Source organism: Sciurus vulgaris, assembly GCF_902686455.1.
Source record: "Sciurus vulgaris genome assembly, chromosome: 17".
Taxonomy (NCBI): Eukaryota; Metazoa; Chordata; class Mammalia; order Rodentia; family Sciuridae; genus Sciurus; species Sciurus vulgaris.
The window spans coordinates 51,713,056-51,740,220 of record NC_136478.1 but is presented as its reverse complement, the minus strand read 5'-3'; the positions used below and the strand labels follow the sequence as shown (position 1 = coordinate 51,740,220).

At 42.9% G+C, this 27,165-nt stretch overlaps 2 protein-coding genes across 4 annotated transcripts in view; both read right to left on the bottom strand.

Moving 5' to 3' along the window:
- The window catches only part of LOC306648348 (cytochrome P450 2A13-like), a 31,601-nt gene extending 17,551 nt beyond the window's left edge, over window positions 1–14,050 (bottom strand). The window contains exons 1-3 of one of the 2 annotated variants that reach the window (XM_079118422.1): window positions 13,796–14,050; window positions 13,373–13,535; window positions 11,992–12,141 (exon numbers count right to left, since the gene is read on the bottom strand). In XM_079118422.1, coding sequence (XP_078974548.1) covers window positions 11,992–12,141; window positions 13,373–13,535; window positions 13,796–13,993 — 511 coding nt within the window. In that variant the 5' untranslated portion in view covers window positions 13,994–14,050. The remainder of the gene's footprint in view (window positions 1–11,991; window positions 12,142–13,372; window positions 13,536–13,795) is intronic. The other variant, XM_079118423.1, reaches the window with a different exon arrangement.
- Window positions 9,955–27,165, bottom strand: part of LOC306648337 (cytochrome P450 2A13) — a 157,620-nt gene continuing 140,409 nt past the window's right edge. The window contains exons 7-9 of one of the 2 annotated variants that reach the window (XM_079118386.1): window positions 11,437–11,624; window positions 10,792–10,930; window positions 9,955–10,202 (exon numbers count right to left, since the gene is read on the bottom strand). In XM_079118386.1, the coding sequence (XP_078974512.1) occupies window positions 10,021–10,202; window positions 10,792–10,930; window positions 11,437–11,624 (509 nt within the window). In that variant the 3' untranslated portion in view covers window positions 9,955–10,020. The remainder of the gene's footprint in view (window positions 10,203–10,791; window positions 10,931–11,436; window positions 11,625–27,165) is intronic. The other variant, XM_079118387.1, reaches the window with a different exon arrangement.

The window sequence follows — 27,165 nt, the reverse complement described above, 5'->3', positions numbered from 1 at the left end:
AAAACTGAGCAAGGTCCAAATGTAATGGGCGTTGGAGGCCTTCAACCTTCACGTAAGTTTGCCTCCTCAGTCATTTGGTAAGAGATGGTTGGTGAAAAAGGAGCATTCCGTCTGCTGATTGCTGAAATGCCTAATACGCTCTGGGGACGAGATCTCCTCCAAAAATTGGATGTGGTCCTTACTACAGATGACCCTTAAGGAAACAATTGCTAAACAGTACCTTACCCATCCTTCTTATGACCCTCATTTGGTGCTTGTCCATGACCTTTTTTCCCTTAATTTTCTCACATTTGATGAGAGCTATATATCCCCTGCATATAAACACTGGGGCTCCTTACCAGCTCATTCTCCTCTGCCTTTAGTTAGGTGGAATGACCCCATATCATCTCAATGGCATGGGCCCCATCCCCTTCTCTCTCGAGGTAGGGGTTATGTTTGTGTCTTTCCAAAAACCAACAAAATTCTGGTGTGGGTACCTGCGAGGAATGTCAAACCTGTGCTTGACTAAAATGCTTCTAATGATATGCCATGCTATGCTGTTAAGGAAATTCATTACAGGTTCAAATTGACAACATCAGCAAATCAGTGGCAATGCTTGTAAGCACCGAGCCACAATGGGTACAATTACAGGGAGCAGAGCCACCTAATAATGATGATGAACTCTAGAATGATGATGTACACCAACTAAAAAGGAAGTAAAAGAAACAACAGCAAAAAACTCCAAAAGGCCTCTACATCAACATGCTACCATTATAAATTGTACTATACTCTCAGGATTGATGATGGCTGGTAGTCAATGATGGCTAAGATCTCCAGAGGGAGATGACCAAAGACAGGCACAGCCACTTATCTCCTGCAGTGTCCAGGCAGGTTGGCCACCTGGTGGAACTATAGTGTCACTCCTGGCTAGAGGACATATAGTAATATACAAAAAAAAAAAAAGAAAGAAAGAAAGAAAGAAAAGGGAGAAATGTGGAGTCATATAGAATAAGAAATATATCCCCATTGGTGCAAAATACAAAACCCTCAAGTGATTGGTGGTTCTAGGAGACTAAATGATTGGTGGCTTCGAGTGGCATGACCCGCTGATTGACACACTGATTGGATAGGTACTCAATGAAAGAAGAAGAAACTTCTGCAATAAACGAGTCAGCAGCTACAAGTTCGCCTGCTCTTACCTGGCTCCCGGTGTCTGTGTGGTTATTGACACTGTGCCCTTCACCCCTATCACACAAGCCCCTGTGGTATACAACACACGTGCATACATTTGACATAGGGGACCAAAAATTGGGTCTGCCAACACATCAGTGGAACCTAGGGGAGATTCCTAAGGTTCTGACTTCCAGTGTGGACCAGCAAGTACTGGGCGCTGGAGGTGTGCTGACTTAAAATCTCCAGAACAATTGGAATCCAGTGAAGTGCATGAAAACGCAAGGGAACATATTTCCCCAAACAATCCAAGGTACTCCAATAAGAATCCATTGACACCACAGTAGAAGAAGGATCAGAGAAGGAATACAGAATGTACAGTATAAAGACAGTGTAAGGAATGAAATCAGAGAGAAAATGCAGGAAGTGAAAGATCACTGCAATAAATTTGCAGAGATTCTGAAAAAAGAAAAACAAGCAGAAATCCTCAAAATGAAGGAAACAAACCAAATTAAAAATTCAATGGAAAGCATCATGAACAGATTAGACCAGGAAGACAGTTCTTCAGGCAATAAAGACAAATATGGCATCTTCAGGGAAATGGATGGAGTTATAGAACATCATGCTAAGTGAGATAAGCCAATCTCAAAAAACCAAAGGCCAAATATTTTCTCTGGTAAGTGAATGCTGATACATAATGGGGGTAGGGGATAAGGGAAGAATGGAGGAGCACTGGTGTGTGTAGAGGGAAATGAGGGGAGGGGATGGGGTAAAATAAGGTGAAATGAGACAAATATCATTACCCTATGTACAAGTATGATTCCATGAAAGGTGTGAATCTACAGTATGTACAACCATAGAAATGAAAATATGTACCTCATTCGTGCACAGTGAATCAGAATGCATTCTGCAAAAATAAAATAAACAAACTTGTATGTTGGTGGGACCACAAATCTGTTCAACCACTTTGAAAAGTGTGGAGATCCTTTAGAAAACAAGGAATGGAACCCTCATGTCACCCAGCTAACTCCTTGGTGATTTTCCAAAATAACTGTAATCTCCATGCTATAGTGCTACCAAACTGAAATGTTTATAGCAGCACAATTCACAGTAGCCAAATTATGGAATCAACCCAGATGCCTATGAATAGATGGATGCATCAAGAAAAATGTGTTCTGTATATACAATGGAGTTTTATTCAACCATCACAAAGAATGAAATAATGGCATTTGCTGGTAAATGGATGGAAATAGGGAAAGACATGCTAAGTGAAATAAACCAGAGTGAGAAAGTTAAAAAAGGGAGAAAATAAATTTGACTTAGAAGATGTTAAGAATCCACGAAGAGAACTTCCAAGAACCACAGATTAAAACCCAAAGACAAAATTACGATTTATCAGTATAGACAAAACTCAGAAATACAAACCAAAGGAAGACACAATCTTTTCAATGAAATAATATCAGAAAATTTCTCCAACCTTAAAAATGAAATGGAGAATCAAATATGGGGGGCTCACAAGACCCTAAGTGTACAAAATTACAACAGACCCACACCAAGTCACATTATAATAAAAATGCCAAAAATACAGAATAAGGATAGAATTTTAAAGGCTGTGAGAGTAAAGTGTCAGATTCATAATGAGGGAAGACAATTCAGATCTCAGCTGTTTTCTCCACCCAGATTCTCAAAGCTAGAAGGTCCTGGAACAACATATACCAAGCTCTGAAAAAAATGGATGCCAACCAAGAATTTTATGTCCAGCAACCTTAAACTTCAGATTTGAAGATGGATTGAAGACCTTCCATGATAAACAAAACTGAAAGAATTTGCAACTAGAAAGCCTGCACTGCCAAACATTTTCCACAAAATATTCCATGAAGATGAAATGAAAAAAAAAAAAGTGAAAACCTGCAAAGGGAGGAACTACACTAAAGGAGTAGTCAAGCAAAGGAGAAATTTAACCAAATTTAAAACTAGAAATAAACCAAAATAATTGGAAATACAAATCATATCTCATTAATAACCTTGAACATTGGTGGCCTAAACTCATCAATAAAAGACATAGGTTGGCAAATTGGATTAAAAACAAGACCCAACAATATGCTGTCTCCAAGACACTCACCTCACAGGCAAAGGCATCCACAGACTGAAGGTGAAAGGACGGGAAAAACATCACTCACATGGATCTTGTAAACAATTTGGGGTTTCCATTTTCATGTCAGATAAAGTGGACTTCACACTCAAGTTAATCAGGAGGGACAAAGAAGGACTTTTCATACTGCTTATGGGAAATATACAGCAGCAAGACATAACAGTCATAAATATTTATGCCCCAAACCATGGAGGTTATATGTACATCAAACAAACCCTTCTCAATTTCAAGGATCAAATAAATCACAACACAATGATACTGGGTGATTTGATCACATGTCTCTCAACACTGGATAGATCCTCCAAGCAAAAACTAAAAGAGAAATTATAGAACTAAATAATACAGTAAAAAATTTAGATTTATTATTGTCCACTTATCAGAGAGATCATTCATCCTTTGTTTTTTTGGGATTGGTTTATCTCACTTAGCATTATAATCTCCAACTTCATCCATTTGCCTGCAAATGCCATAATTTTATTCTCTTTATGGCTGAGTAATATTCCATTGTGTATATACACTACATTTTCTTTATCCATTCATCTGTTGAAGGACACTTAGACTGGTTCCATAGTTTAGCTATCGTGAGTTGAGCTGCTATAAACATTGATGTGACTGCATCACTGTAGCATGCTGATTTTAAGACCTTTGGGTAGAAACCAAAGAGTGGGATAGCTAGGTCTAATGGGGGTTCCATTAAAACATTTCCAAGGAATCTCAACACTGCTTTGTATAATGGTTGCACCATTTGTAGTCCCACCTACAATGTATGAATGAACATTTCCCTCCACATCCTTGCCAACATTTATTGTTGCTTGTATTCTTGATAATTGCCATTCTGACTGGAGTGAGATGAAATCTTCAAGTAGTCTTCATTTACATTTCTCTAATTCCAGATAAGTTGAATGTTTATTTGTTGATAAATTGTACTTCTTCTTCTGTAAAGTGTCTGTTCAGATCCTTAGCCCATTTCTTGATTGGGTTATCTGGATTTTTTTTGTGTGTGTGTGTGTGGTTTTAAAATTCTTTCTATATCCTGGAGATTACTGCTCTATCAGAGTTGCATGTGGTACAGATTTTCTCCCATTCTCTAGGCTCTCTCTTCACTTGATTGATTGTTTTCTTTGTTAAGAATAAGGTTTAGATTTATTCTATACCACTTATTGATTCTTGATTTTATTTCTTGCACTTTAGGAATCTCGTTAAGAAGTCAGATCCCAAAGTGACATGGGGAAGATCTGGGCCTACTTTTTCATCTGTGAGGTGCAGGGTCTCTGTCTACTGCCTGCATCCTTGATGCTCTTTGAGTTGAGTTTTGTGCAGGGTGAGAGATGGATGTTTCATTTCATTGTGTTACACGTGGACTTCCAGTTTTGCCAGCACCATTTGTTGCATAGGCTATCTTTTTCTCCAGTGAAGGTTTTGGGTGCTTTGTCTAGTATGAGATAACTGTATTTATGCGGGTTTGTCTCTGTGTCTTGTATTCTGTACCACTGGTCTACGTGCCTGTTTTGTTGCCAGTAGCACACCATCTTCCTTACTATGGCTCTGTATTACAGTTTAAGGTCTGATATTGGGATGCCTCCTGTTTCAATCTGCTTGCTAAAGATTTCTTTGGCTATTTGGGGCCTCTTATTATTCCAAATGTATTCCATGACTGCTTTTCCTAGTTCTATGAAGAATGTAATTTTTAACAAATAAGGCTGGAACAACTGTTTATGCATACATAGATGAAACGAGACCCTTTTCTCTCCTCCTGCACAACAATCAACTCAAAGTGGATCAAAGACCTTGCCATTAGACCAGAAACTGTGCAATTCCTAGAAGAAAATGTTGGGTTAACCCCTCCAAGAAATATGTGCAGGAAACAACTTTCCCACAATTTCTAAAGCTCAGGAAATAATGTCAAGAATTAATAAATGGATGGCATCAAATTAAAAGCTTCAGCACAGCAAAGGAAACAGTTAGGAATGTGATGAGAGAAACTGCAGAATGGGAGAAAATCATTGACAAGTACTCTTCTGACAGAGAATTAATATGTAGAATACTTAAAGAATTCCAATGCCAGCACAGTCCCAAATATCCCAATTAATAAATGGATCAATGAACTCAACAGACACTTCTCAAAAGAGGAAACACCAATGGCAAACAAAAACATGAAAAAGTGTTCAACAACATTAGCAATTAGGGAAGGGCACCTCAAAACTAGACTGGGATTTCATCTCACACCAGTCAGAATAAATGTTGGAGAAGATGTGGAGAAAAAGGAGCAATTTTTCACTGTTGGTTGGACTGTAAATTAGTACAACTGCTATGGAAATCATTATGGAGGCTCCTCAAAAGACTAGGCATGGAACCACCATATGACACACCTATACCATTTCTCGGTATTTACCTGAAGAAATAACATCATCTTACTATAGTGATACATGCATCACCATATTTAAAACAGTGTAATTCACAATAGTCAAACTATGGAGCCAGCCTACATACCCATCAATAGATGAATGGAAAAAGAAAATGTGTTATATGTACACAGAGAAGTTTTATTCAGTCATAAAGAAAAATGAAATTACAGTATTTGCAGGAAAATAGGTGGAACTAGAGACCATCAAGTTAAGTTAAATAAGCCAAACTCAAAAGATTGAGGGTTGTATGTTCTCTCTACTATGCAGATGCTCTAGAGGATGAAGGAAAACAAAGGTGGGGTGGATCTCCTAAAAATCAGAGGGAGATCAGTAGAGGAAAGGTACCTGTGGTGGGAGGTAGAGAGGAAGAGGGGAAAGGCTGGGGAGTGATATTGGTCAAATTATATTGGTATATTTTGTCCATGTACAAATATGTAGCAGTAGATCCCTTCCATGTGTACAACTATCATGCACCAATAAAAATGTGGAAAAAATCATTTAGGTAAATTAATTATAAATAATATCTCTATGAATATGTTTGCCAATTGAAGTGTTTGATAGTATGTAAGAAAGGCTTTTATATATTGGCAGTTTACACGATTGCCCTACAATCTTGCCAGGGCAAAATTTTATTGGTCTAAAATTTCTGGTTTAAAAGGAAAACCCCCAAAACATATGTTCCACTTCTAGCCCCTACTACCTCAATATGTGATTTTATTTAGAAATAGGGTCATTGCCAATATATTTAAAGTGAAATAATTCTGAAATAGCATTTCATTCTGCTTTTTCCACACTGTGACCAAAGAACACAATTGCAGAGGAGGAAAAGTTCATTTGGGCCTCATGATTTCAAGGCTCAGTCAATTGACAGCCAGCTCCATTCCTTAGGGCTCAAGGTGAGGCTGAACATCATGGCAGAAGAGTGTGGCAGAGGGAAGTGTTATGGGTGAAGTTTCAGAGCAGACCGATCACCACTGAGAAGTCCCAATTTGACAGTCTTTATTAATCGAGTTGGCTGACTGTCTCACACAATGCCCCAAAAATGGCTATTGGGAGAACAACCCTGACCATAGGGTTGCTGGGCTTCTTTTACCAAAAGTCAGTACATCAGTCATAAGTGTCTGTTGCTATGGTTCAAAATTACAAACTAACATCTTGAGACCTGAAATCATCAGCAGAGGGGGAAGTGGGTCAAAATGACCCTACTTAGGTACAAACTAATGAATGGTGACTAACATCCACACAATCATTGTTGATATCAGCGTTCACACGGTGCATTGTTTAGGAGAAATAGGAATCAAAAAGAGAACAATTTTTCATCATATAAGAATTGTCATTTTGTGTTGCTAAACATGTCATGCTAAGTAACTGGTGATGGGTACAGAGGTGGCCGTTGTCATGGGAGAAGCATTTCCTACATAACATAGAGTCTCAGAGAAAAATGGAGTCTGTTTAGTCATTGCCCATATAACCTGCCCTGTAACATTTCCTAAGACAAATCTGTCACCCCGTCACAGGAAGCACCTTACATGTTGATCAGAAAGCAAAGGTACCTCCACTCTCCAGATGCAAATATATACCACAAAGCCACGCCCCCCCAATCCCCACCTCCTCCAGCCACACCCCACCTGCCTTCAGTTACCACTCAGTCCCATCAGGTGATTAATTCACTGGGTGGGTTAAGACTCTCCTAACCTAATCTTTTCTTCTCAGAACCTTCTTACATTTCTCACTTGTGAGCTTTTGGGGACACCTCACATCGAAAAAGTAACAGTGGACGTCTAATCCAGTATGACTGCTGTCCTGATAAAAGGTGCCCATGGAGGGAACCATGAAGAGGAGAGGGACACAGGACAGGCAGAGTGTCACGTGATGGCAGCGGAGATTGGGATCATGCACTTGCAACCTCAGGAAAGGCAAAGATTTCCAGAAAGCCTCCTGAAACCAGGAGGAAGACAGACATTTGCCTGACACACTTCACAGGTTAAGGCCCTGTGGACACCTTGACGTTGAGGCCCTAACTTCCAGAACAATGCAACCATGCAGTTGTGTTTGGTAAGACCCCCACTTTGTTGTGCTTTTTCTCATCGGCCCTACAAAACTAGTAGGCGGGCCTTAACACAGCACCTGGCTCACGGAAGACACTCGACCCACTCTGCTTGGTGGTGTTACTCTGACAAGAACAAATGTGTGTATATTGGTGTGCGTGTGTGTGTGTGTGTGTGTGCACACACAAGTGTCATTGTGGGTGAGGGTCTCTGGTTGGGGGAAGAAGTGGTGGAAAATAAGCCACAGAGAAATATCCCCCATGTCACCCTCACATTCCTGCAGCTACTGAGATTTTCGAGCTCCCCAGCACAGACTGTGTCAACCTTCCCTTCACTCCTGGAAGGAAGAATGCAAATGAGAAGGGAGGCCAGAGGAAGGATCAGGAAGACCCAAGAGGTTGGCAGCAAATTTGGTCCAGAATCCAGGGCTGTTCCCATCTCAACCCCAGGACAGCTGGAGCTGTGCCCTTGCAGAACTCCAACCTGAGAGTGTCCGCGTGCCTGCTGTGAGCCAGGGGGTGGTGGCTAGAATGGGACTTCTTCAGTCCCCCAGGGCTGCCTGAGGACTCCTGCTCTCTTCTCACAGATGAAAGCTTGAGGATTATGGACCTGACACTGCCCTTCCTGTCCTCTGCCTCCTTAGAGGGAAAAGGCTTCTGGCCACAGTCACAGGACCTTCCCCGGTGGGTGTGTCTCATCAGGACCCGGTTAGCTCCAGGGCCTCCTTTCTCTCCTCACCCTTTCTCAGAATGATCCACTCAGAGGACTGAAGTTTGCTACCACAGAGGTGCTTGGAAAGCTGATCTCAGATATGTGGGGAAGGGGCAGGGCCTCTCCTGCAAGAAAACCGGGAGCACCAGAGTTCCAAGCACCAGTCGTCCAGAGTCTGACTCTAGGGTTCTAGGCATCTCATATTGCAAGATTCTGAATTTTAGACTCAGAAGGTTTTAGGATGTGACATTTTTGTTACAGAACAATTCTAAGATGGCCCAAATGGAGGTTTTGGGAGGACTCTTAAAGAGACTTCCCTTTGCACAGATGTGGGCTTACCTAGATACTGACTTGTTAGCTGACTCAGAGGCTGGTTTGTTGCCTTGACTTCAGCATGGTCCTTATAACAGAATGAGTGTTCTAGTCATGTGTGGGGTTGGTTCATGTGTGTGCATACACATGGGTGTGTCTAGCCTTTCTTTTAGGGCACAGAAATCCTGGGATGATGTGTACAAATGAGTAGTGGATGCACTTCTCAAAGCATCCAAGTCTAAGGGGATTTGTCCTAACTCCCTTGAATTCTGCAGGTGACTCTGATACATGTATCTGACTGCTACAGCCAATGCAAGATCCCTCAGAGAAAGCCTGACCTTCATAAAGTTATGTCAGAATATTTGTTCATGAATCTCTTGGGGAGAACTTGCAAACCTACATTTGTATGCACATCTCCGGGTGAATACACACACATTCATTACTGTGTGCAAACAGAAATTTTCCTGGTCTTGTCTGAAGTGTTTCTCTCTCTCTCTCTCTCTCTCTCTCTCTCTCACACACACACACACACACACACACACACACACACACACACCACGAAGAGGCCTGATGCCAGCACCCCAGTTTGACTCTGATACGACTGAGTGGCCTTACCATGAGGGTGGCACAGACTCTTATGCCTTGGTACTCACAGTGTGCACACTGAGGTGAGACTGTGGGTTAGTGAGTGGTGAAGCCAGTTTCCTGCCAGGGCTCTGGAAAAACTCATAGACAGGGCAGTTCTCTTGGTATGATAAACACTATGTCCTTACTGAGATTTTATTTTGTAAGGGGTGACTTTTAGTGGCCACTCAAAAAATTGTGGGCACACACCTCTGCTCAGGTATGTTGTGAGACTTGTTTTGTGTGAACTCAGATAGAAGCTTACGCTTTCTAAGGCTCAGCTGGGTCACTAGTAAAATGGGGATGAACACCCCTCCCCTCTCTGTGGGTTCCTGAGTATTAACCAAGTAGATCAGGATTCATTTAGCACAAGCTGACACAGAATAGTTGATGAATGTATTATGGCTGGTATTCACTGGTCTGGCCCTCATCCCAGCACTTCAGCATCTGTCTCTAGCTAGATGAGTAGTCTGCTCTCTTCCTTCTCCCATCCACCTGTTCCCCTCTTTCCTGCTCCTAGTCACCACTTCCCCTAGTCCCACCCCTCCCACTGGACCCTCCCCTGGCTCCTTCCCACCCTTCACTGGGCCTGCTCACCCTGCCCTGGCACAGCCGTGGTTCAGCGTGGCAGGAAGCTCATGGTGAAGTTTGGTGGGACCCTGGCAAAATCCTCGTGATTCAAGGACAACTTTATGTCCTGGGGCTCCGGGGAACACTTGAAGCAGAAGTTCTGCATGATGGTGGTGAGGAAGAGAAAGAGCTCCATGGTAGCCAGGCCTTCTCCCAAGCAGCTCCTCTTTCCTGGGGAGGAGAGGAGGACAGGTGGAGGTGAAGCCAAGTGTTACTGCAGACCTTTCCCAGTTCCAGATCCATGCTGCATTCTCCCTGGGAGGAAAGGCTGCTCTACTCTGGCCTGAGAGAGTAAGAGAAGGCTCCACTCCTCTCTGAGTGTCAGTTTCCCTGGTACATGGGATGGGGTTGTCCATGGAGGGCTATAGCAATGGGGCCATGCATCGTTCCCCAAATAAATTCTCATATATGGCCTATGTGCTGTCTTCTCCTTTCTGAGCGTCTAAAGATCTGTGTGTGTGTGTGTGTGTGTGTGTGTGTGTCTGTGTGTCTGTGTGTCTGTGTGTCTGTGTATGTGTGTATTTCCTTGGAAGGAACTTTTTCTTACTGTGAACCTTGATTTCCTTCATGTTGGAAAGGGTTTTTACTTTTCTCTGTGGCCTGGAAAAAGACACTTGGTGCTTGGGAGTGATGGGGGTTGCAAGTAGTTGTCTCAAGTGGCAAGAGGAACTTCTCAGCTAGAGAAAAATGCTGGGCTCAGGCAGGATGGAGATCTGGGATGAGGGAAGTCCAGGTGGGTGTGAGCCACCTGGTCTCTTACCCATGGAAAAGGGCACATGAGCATCAACCTTCTTCAGCCCCTTGTCATTCAGGAAGTGCTGGGGGTTGAAATCATCAGAGGTAGAGAAGAACCTGGGGTCACTCAGCAGGGAGCCCAGCATACAGATCACATCAGTGCCCTAGCAGGTGAGAGGAAGTGGGATTTGACAAGTTGAGATATATGTACCGAAGGCAGTGAAGTGTTATTTGGGGATGGAGGGAATTTTGTGGTGGAGGTAAAGGGAAATGGGAAGTGAGGTACTTGGGGTCTTCTCTGGGAGAGCTTTGTAGGACATGAGCCTACTGTCTCTCAGGAAGTTCAGAGAAGATGTGTGTGTGTCCTAGGACAGGAGTTCGGGGCATATCCTGCTCATGTCTTTAAAGGAAGCAAGTTGGGAGGACTTGGAGGTTCATGTGCTCTGAGAGAGAAGATTTGTGGACTGGGGTGAGTTTTCCAAAGCATTAAGTGTGGGGGAGACATGGGGAGCAGGAATCTGTAGGTGGGAACCATGAAGGCACATGGTGATTGAGGAATTCCTTGAGTATTAGAGTATTGTATTAGAGGCCTGGAAAGCCTCCAATTGGGAGGGAGTGCTGGGGTCCCAGGAGGTGAGTTGGAGTCCTGCTGTGTGGGGCAGGCCAGCACCTTGGGTAGGAAGAATTCCCGAAATCTGGTGTCCTTGGTGACCCTGTGAGCCATGGCGAAGGGGCCCACATTTGCGAATCTTTGTATTTCGTGGATCACTGCCTGTGTGTAGGGCATCTTTGTTCGGTCCTCACAGCTGGGCTGCTGGTTCCTGTCAATCACCTGGTCAATCTCCTCACGGACCTTGGCTGGAGGTTAAGGCAAAATGTGTTTAAGTATCCAGGGACCTCAGAGCATGGAAGGTGGTCCATCCCCACTCTGTGAACCTGGGTGCATGACCAGCATCCACTGATCAGATGCACTTACATCATTCAAAACGAAAACCAGTGACACATATTTTTGTCTAGTACCACATTAACCTCTCCCCTTCCCTGGTTAGAATCAAAGGGGTGGGATGTGGGAGGGACCTTAGGTGGTATATGGGAGGCATCAGACCCCAGAGCTGGGAGCACAGGAGCCTTTCCCCAGCTGTGTCACAGTCCCAGGCCACCACCCAGGTCATCAGCATGGGGCTTTCCCTTCTGCTTACAGAGCACTCTGGGGTTCCCTGCTCACCGCGTGTGCTCCGCAGGGCCTCGATGAGGAAGTTTGCCTCCTGCTGGATGCGATGCTCAGTGCCCCGCTTCCCCACGCCGAGTTCCCGCAGCACGTGGAGGCAGAAGCGCTTGAGTTGCTTGGTGCGCTCCCCGTTGCTGAAGGCCACACCTGGGGTGTGAGCACACGGAGGGCAGAGGTCACCCAGAGGCTCCCGCCATCCATGACCCACCCCCAGGAGGCTCCCGAGGTTAATGCAGTGGGACAAAGACGGATCCAGAGGGAGCGTGAGGGAGCCTCATGATTACAACTCAGAGCCCACGTCAGACACACCCAGAAAGAGGAGACGGCCTGGGAGGGGACAGTCAGGAGAAGAGACCCAGGCAAAACAGAGAGGTGGAGAGAAAGAGGTGCAGAGACACACCACGGTGGGGAAGGAAGGAGGAGGACGGGGGAGAGGGCTGAATGAAGTGAAGGGAGACTGTGGGAGCTGGAGGAGACACAGGAGCTGGGCAGGTTGTAGGGCAGCAGCACATGGCTGAGTTAGGCTCCCTTGCTAAGGCTTCTGTGGGGTGGTTTCCAGTGAGCAGCCAAGGACACAAACACTGATTCAGTTGTGTACCAGGGTCACAAACATTTGCTTGTGCACATGTGACCAGTGATGCAACCTGTTGACCTTGTGCCTCTCTGGCCTCCATATAAGATAAGCCTATGGGAATGGCTTGGGGAGTGGACTAGGGGCTGGCTAGGGGCCAAATGGAACTGGCTGGTGGCTGACTAAACGTTGCTGCTGCCTCTGAATAAAGCAGGTCGACTCTCCCAACAGTGTCTTGCATCTTATTTCTTCTGCAGGGATCCTGACTCTCTTTTCCTGGGTGTGTGCTCCTCCCTGACAATGTTGTAAACAGCTGGAGGAGATGGAAAAATGAGGACAGAGAAACTGAGTGCCTGGGAGATGAGACAGGGCACAAGTAGACAGAGGAAGCAGACGTGGTGTGAGATTCTGACAGAAGATGAGGAAGGGAGGAAAAGGGAGAAAGAGACACAGGGAGTCACAGAAGGTAAGGATGGCAAAAAGATAAAAACTTCCTATAACTTTAGAAGGGCAGGATGCCAATAGAGAAATGTTGAGATCTTCTAGATAATGGGTCAGTCCAAGTGCAGAAGAGACATGTCCTGAGAGGGAAGAGGGAGATAGGAAGAGTGAGGGAGGGAGAAATGGGGACACAGAAAGCTTAAGGCAGTCCAGAGTGAACGCAGGAAGAGGCAACAATGGATCGGGATGTGGAGAAGAGCAATGTCTCTACAACCTGGAGGGGCAGGTGGGTTAAAGCAGAAAGCTGGGGAAACTAAGGATACCATATACACCTGCCCACATTACCCCACACCGTGTCCCCCTCACCATAGCCTTTGAAGAGGTGGTCAAAGGTGGCCTGCTGGCCTCTCCCACTGAACTCCTCAGCCTTATCCAGCAGCGCCTCCTTTACAGCATTGTATCCACACAACACCACAACCCGGCGAGTCCCCAAGTAAATGGTGAACACAGGGCCGTAGTTTCTGCTCATCTGTTGGGGGTGGGTGTGCTGGTTAGAGGGCTCATTCCCTGTGTTGTTCTAGTTCCTTCATGTCAGGGTCTGGGTTGCAATTCTCCAAGGCTCTGACAGTCAAGGGGTTTAAATCCCAAGACCTGGAATTTCCTGACTAGGAACTGGCTGTGGAACCTGTAAAACTCCTATGTCCTCAGAATCTGACTCATTGTGGTTGACCCTCTGCCACAGAGCCACTGTGGACCTGGGCAGCCCCCATGCCCACCAGTTCCACCCACCTCCCTGCCTGGTGTCACCTTCATGAAGCTGCTGTATATCTTATTCTTTTCCAGCTGCAGGAAGTTTCCAATGATGGGCAGTGGAGTGGGACCTGGAGGCAGCTTCCCCTGGAGACTCCTCTGCTTCCAGACAGACGTCAACACCATCACACTCAGGCAGGCCAGCAAAGCCACCAGAAGCAACTCAGAGTCCAGCATGGTGGTAGAGTTACTGGTAGGTGTGATGGCTGGGTGGTTTGCATTTATTGACTCTGGGATAAAACTCTGACCTTTGGTTCCATGTATGATCTGTTTCCTTTCCTATCTGAGTCACTCCCTCCATTATGAACCTTGACTAGTGTGGATAGCGAATGAACCCCTGGTCATCTGCTGATTCTTTTGGTGTCAACAAAAGCCAAGCCTGGGAAACATTCCTTTCCAAAGGTGAGGATTTTTCAGCCTTCACTCTTGACTGTGATGCTAATAGATATCAGAAGTTCCAGGAGAATGGATTTCCTGGGTGCCGCAGAATGTTCCTAGCACTGAAACAGTAGGGTAGCTGCAAAAAATATTTTCTAGCTCTGTAACTTTTTAGTGCACAAAGAAGCATCTTGATTACTCACAAACATTGACAATTTATAATGCCCCTATAGTTTAACTTCCTGATTATTAGACACTATATAATAAACTATATAATAAACTCACAGAGCTTGTTCTGGGTCACTGTTCCTCTATCAGAGTGTCCCATCTTTGCTTGATAATGTCTCTGTGCTTTCTTTGTCTCTGTGATTTTCTTTTTCTCCAGTCACACCTACTCGAGAATCCTTTGTTGATACTGTGTGGATTGTGGCAGACGAAGTTACAAAAATTGTAGCCAAGAAGCAGGTTAACAGGTAGTGGAGCTCCAGGCTGAATCCACAGCACTGGAATAGGAGGTGTCTTAGGACTGTTGATATATGGTGGCAGGATATATATTATGACCTGTGTGATGTTTACTAAGTTTCCCTGAACTTGTACTGATGAGGGGATTAGATATAAGAAATATATAAAATAAAGACAAAAACTCAATTATAGGTTAATAGTAGGGTTTGGTGTGTGTATCAGCCCTGGTGCCATCTGATCTCTGACAAAGTGTAATTAGTGTGGAGAGTGGATGAACCCCTGGTCATCTGCAGCCTACTCACTTTATATGGGCAAACCATATCAAAAGGATTTATTGTGAGAAAAACTTCTTCAACGTAAACAAAAGCAAAGTCAAGCAGGAACAGGGTAATTGGGCATACCTACTTGCATGATATCTTCTCTAGCTCCTGGCAGCTGACTCCTCAAGGCTGTTGAGCATGGCCATATTTCTTTCACCCTGAGACAGCAGGTGTTTGTGTGCAAAGTCATTTTACCCATAAATTCCATGCCAGACTTGGAATCTGCCCCATTAACAGTGGTCACCTGTAAATGGGTAAATGGGTGTATCATTTAGCACCATCCCATGGAAAGATTCCCAGAAATGGCATTTTGCTGTCCAAGGCTGTGGAGTTCCAAGCAATGACTGATTTGCTGCTACCAACAGAGATCAAGTGCAGAACTGAGGACATTAGAGTATTTTCATGTCTGATCACCCGAGCTTTGGATTTGAGGTACTGTTAGGTAGAAGCTAGTGATGAGTAGTGAAATGCAGGCAAAGTCATGAGTGTTCTTTAAATTACTTTAGGGGCCTTCTTTAAACTACTTCCAAAGCAGATGAGAAAGCAAAGTGTGGAAGTTAATTTGTAGAAAATAAACAGAAGCAAAAGGAGCTAGTTGGGAATCATGTCAAGAAAAAAGGATTAATGGGACTAATCCTTTTTTTTTTTTTTTTTTTAAAGAACAGAAGTTTATTTGGCTCAGAATTCTAGAAGCTGTGAAGTTCAAGAGTGTGGTGCTGGCATTCAGTGAGGGCCTTCTTGCTGCATTTTAACATGGTGGAAGGTGTCACCTGGTGAGACGCACCAAGTGTGTTAGCTCAGCTCTCTTCTTTTTATAAAGTCACAGATGCCATCATAGGGGCTCACTCTCATGAATACATCTAAGGCTAATGACCTTCCACAGGCCCCTCTCCAATTACCAATGACATGAATTTGAGGCTTAAGTTTCCAACACATGAACTTTGGGGATCAAATCCAGGGGTACTTTGCCAATGAGCTATATCCCATCCCTTTTTAACTTTTTATTTTGAAGGCAGGGTCTTGCAAAGTTGCTGAGGCTGGCCCTGAACTTTTGATCCTCCTGCTTTAGCCTCCACATCATGACTACTGCAGATTGCATCAGCATACCCGGCAGGAAGTGGAAATTCTTGACAGGGTCCATTGGTGTTGATGTAAACCTAAGAATTATGGCTATAAGTGTCTCCATTTGTCTGAAAAGGAAGATTCCTTTAGTAGTGCAGGCACACTAAGGTAACTTCTACAGGGCCTGGCTGTTGTCTCAAAATGGCGGCAGCCACGTGTAATCAAACCTGCAGGTACTGTAACAGTGAACTTCCAGGCAGCAGCTTGCAGCTGGTTCTCCACTGGCGGTCTGTGGTCAATCTGCTGGCAGCTGTTGGACAATCGGGAGGTGAACCTCGCGCGTTGGGTGATGGATAGGGGCAAGGCAGGCGATGGATAGGCGAGAGACAGGCAAATGGCGGATGACAAACGCCTGACAGTGAGCAATCTGCTCTCAAAACAGGCGTCGATATGTTGGCAGATTGCAGGTGATCACAGCAGACAAATGGGGTAAAGAGCAGGGGATGGATTGATAAGCAGCAAAAACTGCCTCACCGAGAAACAGATATCCTCTGCTTGAATCCGGTGTTGCGGAGCAGCAAGAAACGCAGCCTCCCTCTAGCCTAAGGTAACTTCTGACCAGCCCAGTGTCCACATTAACACAGGATTGACTTGGAGATGAATCCCCCCAAACAGGATGGCCACCATGATAGTTCCAGAGAGGACCAACTAAGGTCAAAAACCCCACTGCCAGATGTAAAGGAGGAACCGAAACACCCGATTGGCAAAGAGTACAGAAGGTGGCCCCCAGTTCTCTTGGTAGACGTCAAATAGTAATAAAATTAGGGACAGCATTGTCTCCTTTGTCATTCTCTGCTTGAAAACGGTCCACTCTCTCCCTTTGGAGTGCTTCTTGCGTAAGCCTCAGTTTTGTTTTACTTTATTTTCACCTCACTTTCACTTCTAATAAAGTTCTCTTGCATGACTTTTGGTGTCTGACTTTAAATCTTCTTTCATGGAAACACAAGAATGGAGGTTTGGAGTTTCAGCTCCCTGCTTTCCTGTGACAGTACCAGATTGAGAAGAGACCCCCCTGGTATGGATTTTGGGGTCTATGATAGAATTCAAGTCCTGGATTTTATTGATATTATAAAGGATGAGAGACTGGATTCAGGGGTCTTTCATTGAGACTGGATTCGGGGGTCTTTCATTGACATACTTTAAGAGACTCAGGAGGGGAGAATCCAGGGTGATGCGCTGGAGGGTGTTAGTGTTAGAAGGTTTCAGGACTGTGGATGTGAAGTCCTGGGAGGAGGAGTGTGTGGAAAGACCAGCAGGATCCTGTAGTCAGCCCTGGATCCCAGGTGTGTACCTCCATGGCTTTGGCCCTGTGCTGACTCTTAGTGCCCAGACTCTTCATGGGAACCTCAAGGTGAGCCAGGTGGGCTTAACAGAATTGAGGACCTGTGGTAGTCATGTGTGGCTGGGAGAAAAGTAGAGATCAGAGTCACATGTCAGTGGAAACCGTACAGAACTGGAGAAGAGTAACTGAGTTACAGGTTCCAGAGGGAAGAGTCCGGTGTTGGTCAGTAGGAAGAAAGATCATGAATAGGGTTGAAAGTCACACGTGTCCACGTTTCAGTTTACCAAAAATTCTACTGAGTTCCCACCCAAAATCTTAGGGAAGTTGGCTAAATTCATTTGCCTATTTCTGCACACGTTATCATTGTTATTAATGTTTCCCTTTCACATACAAGTGTCCTAAGGACAGAATATAGAGGGTGAACAGGGGGGACATTCATGAGAAGCCCTTAGACCAAATCTTAAATTTCTACTCTGCCTTCTCAATTTCCCGTTTCTGGGCTTTGGTTCCCTCAGCAGTGAAATGGGTCATTTGGGATTATATTGGAGGAGTTAAGTCTTCTTCAGGATTGATATCTGGCTTTCTAGGGGCTGTGATTAGCAGGCAAACAAACTCTAGTCAAAGAGATATGAGTATTCTCCAGGGTTAACCCTGGGATGCTGAAAATAAGAGCACAGAAGGGAAGAGTAGCGCTATTCTCCTTCCCTTTTTTTAAAATTATTTTTTTTATTTTTACAGATTGCATTTTGATTCATTGTACACAAATGGGGTACAACTTTTCATTTCTATGGTTGTACACAATGTAGATTCACACCATTCATGTCATCACACACGTACATAGGGTGAGAGTATCTGTCTCAGTCCACTATCTTTCTTTCCCCCACCCCCTCCCACTCCTTTTTCTTCAACACGATCCAAAGTTCATTCATTCTTCTCTTCCCCACATCACCCCCCTTCATTATATTTGTCATGCACGTAGCAGAGAAAACATTCGGCCTTTGGTTTTTTGGGCTTTACCTATTTCACCTAGCATGATATTTTCTAGCTTCATCCGTTTATCAGCAAATGCCATAATTTTATTCTTCTTTATGGCTGAGTGATATTCTATTGTGTATATGTACCATAGTTTCTTTATCCATTCATCAATTGAAGGGCATCTAGGTTGGTTCTGCAATCTAGCTATTGTGAATTGAGGTGCTATGAACATTGATGTGGCTGCCTCACTGTAGTATGCTGATTTTAAGTCCTTTGGGTATAAACCAAGTATTGGGATTGGTGGGTCCATTTCAAGCTTTCTGGGGACTTTTCATACTGCTTTCCAGAGTGGCTGCTCCAATTTGCAACTCCACCAGCAAAGTATGAGTGTGCCTTTTTCCCCACATCCACACCAACACTTATTATTGCTTGGGTTCTTGATGATAGCCATTCAAATTGAAGTTAGATGAAATCTTAGGGTGGTTTTAATTTGAATTTCTCTAATTACTAGGGAGGATGAGCACTTTTTCATATATTTGTTGATCACTTGTGTATCTTCTTCTGTAAAGTGTCTGCCCATTTCCTTAGCCCATTTATTGATTGGGTTCTTTGTATTTTGGATGTAAAGTTTTTTAAGTTCTTTATAAATTTTGGAGTTCAGTGCTCTGTCTGAAGTTTTTGTGGAAAATATTTTCTCCCACTCTGTAGGCTCTCTTTCCACATTATTGCTGGTTTCCTTTGCTAAGATAAAACTTTTAGTTTGAATCCATCCCATTTATTGATTCTTGCTTTTATTTCTTGGAGGTCTTGTTAAGGAAGTCTGATCCTAAGCCAATATGATGAAGTTTCGGGTCTACCTTTCCTTCTATTGGTTAAGGGTCTCAGGTCTAATTCCTAGATCCTTAATCAATTTTGAGTTGAGTTTTGTACAGGGTGAGAGATAGGGGTTTAATTTCATTTTAGCGCATATGGATTTCCAGTTTTGCCAGCACCATTTGTTGAAGAGGCTATCTTTTCTCCATTGTATGTTTTTGGCATCTTTGTCTAGTATAACTGTACTTATGTGCATGTGTGGGTATGTCTCTGTGTCTTCTGTTCTGTACTACTGGTCTACATGTCTATTTTGGTGCCAATACCATGCTGTTTTTGTTACTATTGCTCTATAGTAGAGTTTAAGGTCTGGTATTGTGAGGTCCCCTGAATCACTCTTCCTGCCCAGGATTGCTTTGGCTATTCTGGGTCTTTTGTTCTTCCAGAAGAATTTTATGATTGCTTTCTCTATTTCTATGAGGTACATTATTGGGATTTTAATTGGAATTGTGTTAAATCAGTATAGCACCTTTGGAAGTATGGCCATTTTGATAATATTAATTCTGCCTGTCCAAGAACTTGGGAGATCTTTCAATCTTCTAAGGTTTTCTTTATTTCTTTAGTGTTCTGTAGTTTTCATTGTAGAGGTCTTTCAGCTTTTTTGTTAGATTTTATTCCCACTTTTTATTTTGAGACTGTTGTGAATGGGGTAGTCTTCTTTCAGAGGATTCATCGCTTATGAATAGAAATGCATTAGATTTATGTGTGTTGATTTTGTATCCTGCTATTTTGCTGAATTCATTTATTAGTTCTAGAAGTTTTCTGGTAGAGTTTTTTGGATCCTCTAAATATAGAATCATGTTATCAGTAAATAGTGACAGCTTGAGTTCTTCTTTTCCTATTTGTATTCCTTTAATTTCTTTGTTCTGTCTAATTGCTCTGACTAAAGTTTCAAGGATGATGTTGAATAGAAATGGCAAAAGAGGGCATCCCTGTCTTGTTCCAGTTTTTAGAGGGAATGCTTTCAGTTTTTCTCCATTAAGAATGATGTTGAGCATATGGGCTTAGCATAGATAGCCTTTACAATGTTGAGGTATGTTCCTGTTATCCCTATTTTTCCTAGCATGAAGAGCATGCTAGAAAAATATCCCTATTTTTTCTAGTTTTGAGCATGAAGAGGTGTTGTATTTTGTCAAATGCTTTCTCTGCACCTATTGAAATAATCATATGATTTTTAACCTTAAGTCTATTGATATGATGAATTATATTTATTGATTTCTGGATATTGAACCAACTTTGCATCCCTGGGATGAACCCACCAATTGATAATGGAGCACTATCTTCTTAATATGTTTTTGTATGCAATTTGCCAGAATTTTGTTAAGGATTTTTGTGTATATGTTCCTTAGAAATATTGGTCTAAAGTTTTCTTTCTTTGATGTGTCTTTTTCTGCTTTTGGTATCAGAGTGATACTAGCTTCATAGAAAGAATTTGGAAGGGTTCCCTCCTTTTCTATTTCATGGAATACTTTGAGGAGTATTGGTATAAGTTCTTCTTTGTGTGTCTTGTAGAACTCAGCTGAGGATCTACCTGATCCTGGACTTGGTTGGTATGGTAGGCTTTTGATGGCTTCTTCTATTTCATTGCTTGAAATTGATTTGTTTAAATTGTGTATGTCCTCCTGGTTCAGTTTGGGAGGATCATATGTCTCTAGAAATTTGTTGATGTGTTTGAGATTTTCTGTTTTGTTGGAGTATAGATTTTTCAAAGTAGCTTCTAATTATGTTATATATTTCAATGGTGTCTGTCATGATATTTCCTTTTTCATCATGAATTTTAGTAATTTGAATATTCTCTCTCCTCTGTTAGTGTGGTTAAGGGTGTGTTTATTTTGTTTTCTTTTCCAATAACAAACTTTTTGTTTTTTCAATTTTTTGAATTGTTTCTTTTGCTTCAATTTCATTGACCTCAGCTCTGATTTTAATTATTTCCTGTATTCTACTACTTTTGGTGTTGTTCTGTTCTTTTTCTAGGGCTTTGAGCTGTATTGTTAGGTCATTTAGTTGTTGACTTTTTATTCTTTTCTTGAATGTGCTCCATGCAATGAATTTTCCTCTGCTTTCATAGCATCCCAGAGATTTTGATATGTTGTATCATTGTTCTCATTTACCTCTAAGAATTTTTTTATCTCCTCCCTGATATTTTCTGTTATCCATGCTTCATTCAATATCATATTATTTAGTCTCCAGGTATTGGAGTAGTTTCTGTTTTTTATTTTATTATTGATGTCTAATTTCCTTCCATTATGATCTGATAGAATATAAGGTAGTATCAATATTTTTTTATATTTATTAGGGACTGCTTTGTGGTATAACATGTGGTCTATTTTAGAGAAAGATCCATGTGCTGCTGAGAAGAAAGTGCATTTGCTCATTGATGAATGGAATATTCTATATGTGTCTGTTAAGTCTAAGTTATTGATTGTGTTATTGATTTCTATGGTTTCTTTGCTTAGTTTTTGTTTGGAAGATCTATCCAGTTGTGACAACAATGTGTTAAATTCACCTAGAATTACTGGTCTATTTGGTTCCTGGAATTGAGAAGGATTTGTTTGATGTACATAAATGTGCTGTTGTTTGGGGCATAAATATTTATGATTATTATGACTTCCTGATTTATGGTTCCCTTAAGCAGTAGGAAATGTCCTTCTTTATCCCTTCTGACTAACTTTGACTTGAAGTCCACTTTATTTGATGTTAGGATGGAAACCCCCGCTTTTTTACTGAGTCAATGTGTGGTATATTTTTTCTCATCCTCTCACCTTTAGTCTGTGGATGTCTTTTTCTATGAGATGAGTCTCTTCAAGGCAGCATATTGTTGGTCTTTTTTTAAATCCAATTTACTAGTCTATGTCTTTTGATTGATGAGTTTAGACCATTAACATTCAGGGTTATTATTGAGATATGATTTGTATTCCCACTCATTTGGGCTCATTTTTGGTTTGACTTGACTTGGTTTCTCCTTTGATTGGTTTTTCCTTTAGGGTAGTTCCTCCTTTTGCTGACCTACATTGTTGTTTTTCATTTCTTCCTCATGGAATATTTTGCTGAGAATGTTTGTAGTGCAGGCTTTCTATTTATAAATTCCCTTGACTTTTGTTTATCATGGAAGAATTTTATTTCATCTTCAAATTTGAAGGTTATTTTTGCTGGGTATAGGATTCTTGGTTGGCAACCATGTTCTTTCAGAACTAGAAACATGTCGTTCCAGTTCCCTCTGGCTTTTAGGGTCTGGGCTCAGGAATCTGTGGATATCTGTACTGGTTTCTCCCTATATGAAATCTGATGCTTTTCTCTCACAGTCTTTAACATTTTATATTTATTTTCTATGTTAGGCATTTTTATTATAATGTGCCTTGGTGTGGATCTGTTGTGATTTTGTGCATTTGGTGTTCTGTAAGCCTCTTGTAGTTGATTTTCCATTTCATTCTTCAGGTTTGGGAAATTTTCTGATATTATTTCATTGAATAGGTTGTTCATTCCTTTGGTTTGCATCTCTGTGCCTTCCTCGATCCCAATAATTCTTAAATTTGGTCTTTTCATGATGTCCCATAGTTCTTGGAGGTTTCATTCATAATTTTATACCATCTTCTCTGGTCAACTTTATTTTCAAGATTAAATATTTTGTCTTCATTGTCTGAGGTTCTGTCTTCCAAGTGGTCCAGTCTGTTGGTGATGCTTTCCATTGAGTTTTTATTTGGTTTATTGTTTCCTTCTTTTCAAGGACTTCTGTTTGTTTGTTTGTTTTTCAGAATCTCTATCTCTTTGTTGAAATGATTTTTGCTTCCTGCAGTTGCTCTTTCATCTGTTTATTGGAGTGATCATTCATTGCCTGCATTTGCTCTCTTATCTCATCCTTCGCTTTGTGAATCATTTTAATTAAGTATGTTCTGAACTCCTTTTCTGACATTTCTTCTACCTTGCTGTCATTGGATTCTATTAATATAGAATCTTGATTTGTTTTTAACACTTTCTTATCTTGTTTTTTTTTTTTTTTTATGTTGTTCATGTATCTTTCCCTCTAGCAGTACAGATCTGAGGTATTGCAGTTTTCCCCCTGTAGGCTCATAGTGGCCCTGCATGTTTCCAAAAACCTCTTCTGTAAGGGGAAGATCAATATTAGCAGCACCCAGTACAGACAATATCAGCCCTAAACCAAATAACCCCTGTGAGGATGTTAACAGTATTGTCATAATAAACGGAGAGGATGAGTTCAATTATTATCTACAGTATAGCATATAGATTTGCAATGAGGTCTCCAATTTCTAATGGTGAACAAAGAGAATGGGGAGGGGTGTAGGATATAACTGTTAATGGGATAAGAAAAGAGTGTATAGAAGTATTAGATCATAGTACGTGTGAAGGTGGAGTCAAAAGAAGCTGGTTGTTAGCATGAGAACAGGGAGAAAGAGACTCTGAGGAAACAGGCAAACAAAAGGAAAATAGAGTGAGGAAAATAAAGAAATTAAAACAATATTTTTCAAAAAGGAGAAAAAAAATCTACACTGTAACAGTCATATAGTATTGAAACCTCCCAGCGTTCAGTAGCCTGATGCATGGGAGGTACCTGACAATGAGCTTCCAGTCTCCAGAAGGCTTCTCAGGATGGGATTGGCCCCACCTAAAGCTGCCACCTCCAGGATAATCCAAGATGGTTGTGCTGGCTTCCAAATGTGTTGGCAAATGGGGAGCTGCAGCTCTGGTCATGGGTGCTGAGTCCATGTGGGGTGCAGTTGGTTGGGCCAGAGGTCCTAGAGGTGATGCAGGGTCAGTTGGACTGGGGGTCCTGCAGGTCCTGGCTGTTGTCCCAAAATGGCAGCAGCCACATGTCACCAAACCTGTAGGTACTGTGACAATGGAATTCCAGGCAACAGTGGGCAGCTGGTGATCCACCGGTGGTCTGCAGGTGGTTTGCAGTCTCCTGGCAGACAATTGGCTGGTGGGCCTCAGGTGATGGGTGATAGGTAGGTGAAAGGCAGGTGATGGGGGGAACAAGAAGCAGGCAAATGGGCAAATGCTAAATGATTGGCAGCAGTCAGTGAGCAATCTGCACTCAAAAAGTAGTTGACATGCTGGCAGACAGTGTGTGATCATGGTGGAAAAATGGGGTAAACAGCAGGGGATCAATGAGTAGCAAAGACTGCCTCACAGAGAAACAGATTTTCCTCTGTTCGAAAACCAAGTTATGGAGCAACAAGGAATGCAGACTCCCTCTAGTCTGCCATCTTGGATCTCTAGACCAAGCTTGTTGTTTTCTAGAAAATTGATCCTGTAGAAATTACATAATTTTCCAAATGTGTTGACAGGGCTGGTTACTCATCAACCTCACTGAGGTCAGCAAGGCAGTATGGGAGGGAGCTGGGATTTGAATTCTTTTTCCTTTTTTTTTTTTTCATGACTGCCCCTGACAATCCTGGGGACCCCATGTGCACCACACTTAGCAGCAGGTGTGTACTGCTAATGACATAAGCAGTGGGCACAGTTATTATACTGGCAGTTCTGATATCAATGTCAGGTAAATACAGGGAGGGAGGGAATCAGGTTAGCATTCACCCTGCCCCCAAGTATTCATGAAGATTGGAATGAACTTTGCACTGAAAGAAAATACACACACCTGGACACACATGGTTCTGACATGAGCTTTTGGGTGCTTCAACCTGACCCTGGCAGGAGGCCTGGGTGGGCACTGGGCAGGCAGTACTGGTTCAACTATCTAGATTTGCTGCCTGCTTCAGGGTCATTAACCTTTGCACTGTGCAGGTGGGTGAAGTTCATACTCCTAATACTGACATTTTGTGTAATGTGTTCTAGACTGCTGGATCTTGAAATCTTTGGGTGGGGTCAGTTGGCAGGTAACAAAGCAGAGAGAGAAAATCTGTTGGTTTTTCAGGGTGGAATGTAAGGGGGAATATTTGTATAGCTTTGTCAGTTATTGATTTACCTAATTCCATTCACATCCTGTACCTGGGCTGTCCAGGATCCTGGACCCCTTTTCTTCCTCCTTCTTTATTGAATAGAAAACCAGGAGAGATTTAGGAGGGGTTTCTCAATGCATTGCCAGGAAGGGTCCCAAGTGTTCAGACAAATTTCCACGTGCTGTCAGGGTAGGGTTTGGGGAACATCAGAATGGGAGATATATTTGTGGAGACAGAGGTCAAGTGTGTTTGCCCTTATTGATTTCCCTGGAACATGGAGAAAATGTGTCTGAAGAAACATGGTACTTGTGTTACTAAGTTTTACATTACTGTGACAAAATACCTGAGATAATCAAATTAAAAAGGAGGATAGGTTTACTGTGGCACCCGATTGGAGGCCTCAGTTTATGGTCCCTTGGTTCTTGGGATTGAAAGCAATTAGGTCTGTCGGGGTTTGGTACATAAAAGGTACTAGAAAAATGACGTGCTGGTTACTGGCAAGTCTTCCCATGCCTCCCTGGTGTGTCTGGGCTGGGCTGTCCACTCCTGAGGATGTGCTCTCTCCTCCCCACTGGCACCCCGATCTGCCACAGGCATGGCTCTGTTCCACTGACTGGTCTCTTCTACCCTTCCTGTTTCCAATGTTCTAACTCTGCTGCTTCGCATTTCTCTGGCTTTCCCCCTAATGACTGCATCTTGCGTGTCTACGTCTTCCCAGGGATCCACACTCTCCATCTCCTTCTGTATCAACACATCTCTGAGTGACATTTTCTACTTGTTCACTTCTAATTTTACCTGTAAGGGTCCCTGCCATCTCTGACTTTGTTTCCCTCTCTGCATCTTGTGTCTTTCTCACACAGCATCTCCATGTTTCTCTGGGTCGCAGATATTCTTTCCCTCCTCCCCTTTTAAATGTTTCTCCTCCCCACCTCTGTGCTTTGTGGGAGAGCAATGACTGAGATTTGGGGTCTCTGATGACCTCACGGCTGTGGCATGCCTGGTGCCTGGGAATGTTATTGTGCAAGGGCACAGGATGCTCAGCTGCTGTAGCAATGCCCTGCAAGGGGAGGTTCTGTGCAAGAGTCTTATCAGCTCTGATCTTGATCTGAGGCACACAGCTCCCAGGAAGGAAGGAATTCTTATGCTAGTCAACGACAGTGTTTCATCAGCTCCTCTTCTCTGGTTCCTGCCCTCTTTACAGTAACTGTTAACAATGGACTTTCTTGAGAGCTACACAAAGCTCCTAACATTGCACTTTGCAATGCACTTTGTGGATTGCAACTGTGGAAAAGCTACATAGATGTCCTAATTTCTGTAACTTTCCTGAATACAATGAATAATGGTTGCATAGTCTTTAATGTGTATGAAGATTGCTGGTGCAACTCTTTAGATATGCATCTCCATCAGAGAGCAGAGCTCCACCTGATCCCGGGTAATTGTCAAAAATCTGTGTTTGTGGGTATTTATTTTTCTAATCCCCCTTTGCCCCTTGCTGGAACTGAGAGTTTGGCTGTGCTTGTCACAGCACACCCTCATCTCTTTTAGCTCAAACGCTTCCTCTTTCTGTCTCTCTCTGCCTCTGCTTCTTTTCCTTGCTTTCTGTCCCCTTAAAACCTCTTTCTCCTGTTCTTATGCATACATGTTCTTTGCCCAGATAAGCCCCGCCCTGGCTGGCTGCCTGTGGAGAGAGTGAGGTGCAGGGGATCATGTGATCATTATGTGTCCATGGGTGGGGAGAGTGGGTTGATGCAGGGGTCACCAAGCAACATGTGACTCCTCCTCACCCTTCTTAGCTCTCCTCTCTCTTTATCTCAATCCACCAACTTGTTTCCATAGATCTTCCTTCAGTTCTGTTGTTTCTGGATTAGGTGGAGAGATCCAATCACTGCATCCCTCACCTGGGATGGTCTGAAAATGAATAACAAGACACCTGAGGGAATGGAGGTCAACTGAGAGATAGAGGTCACAGCCAGGTAGAGTTTTCCAGGTGAGATGGGCAGGTTCCAGGACTCTCCTGCACCCCCT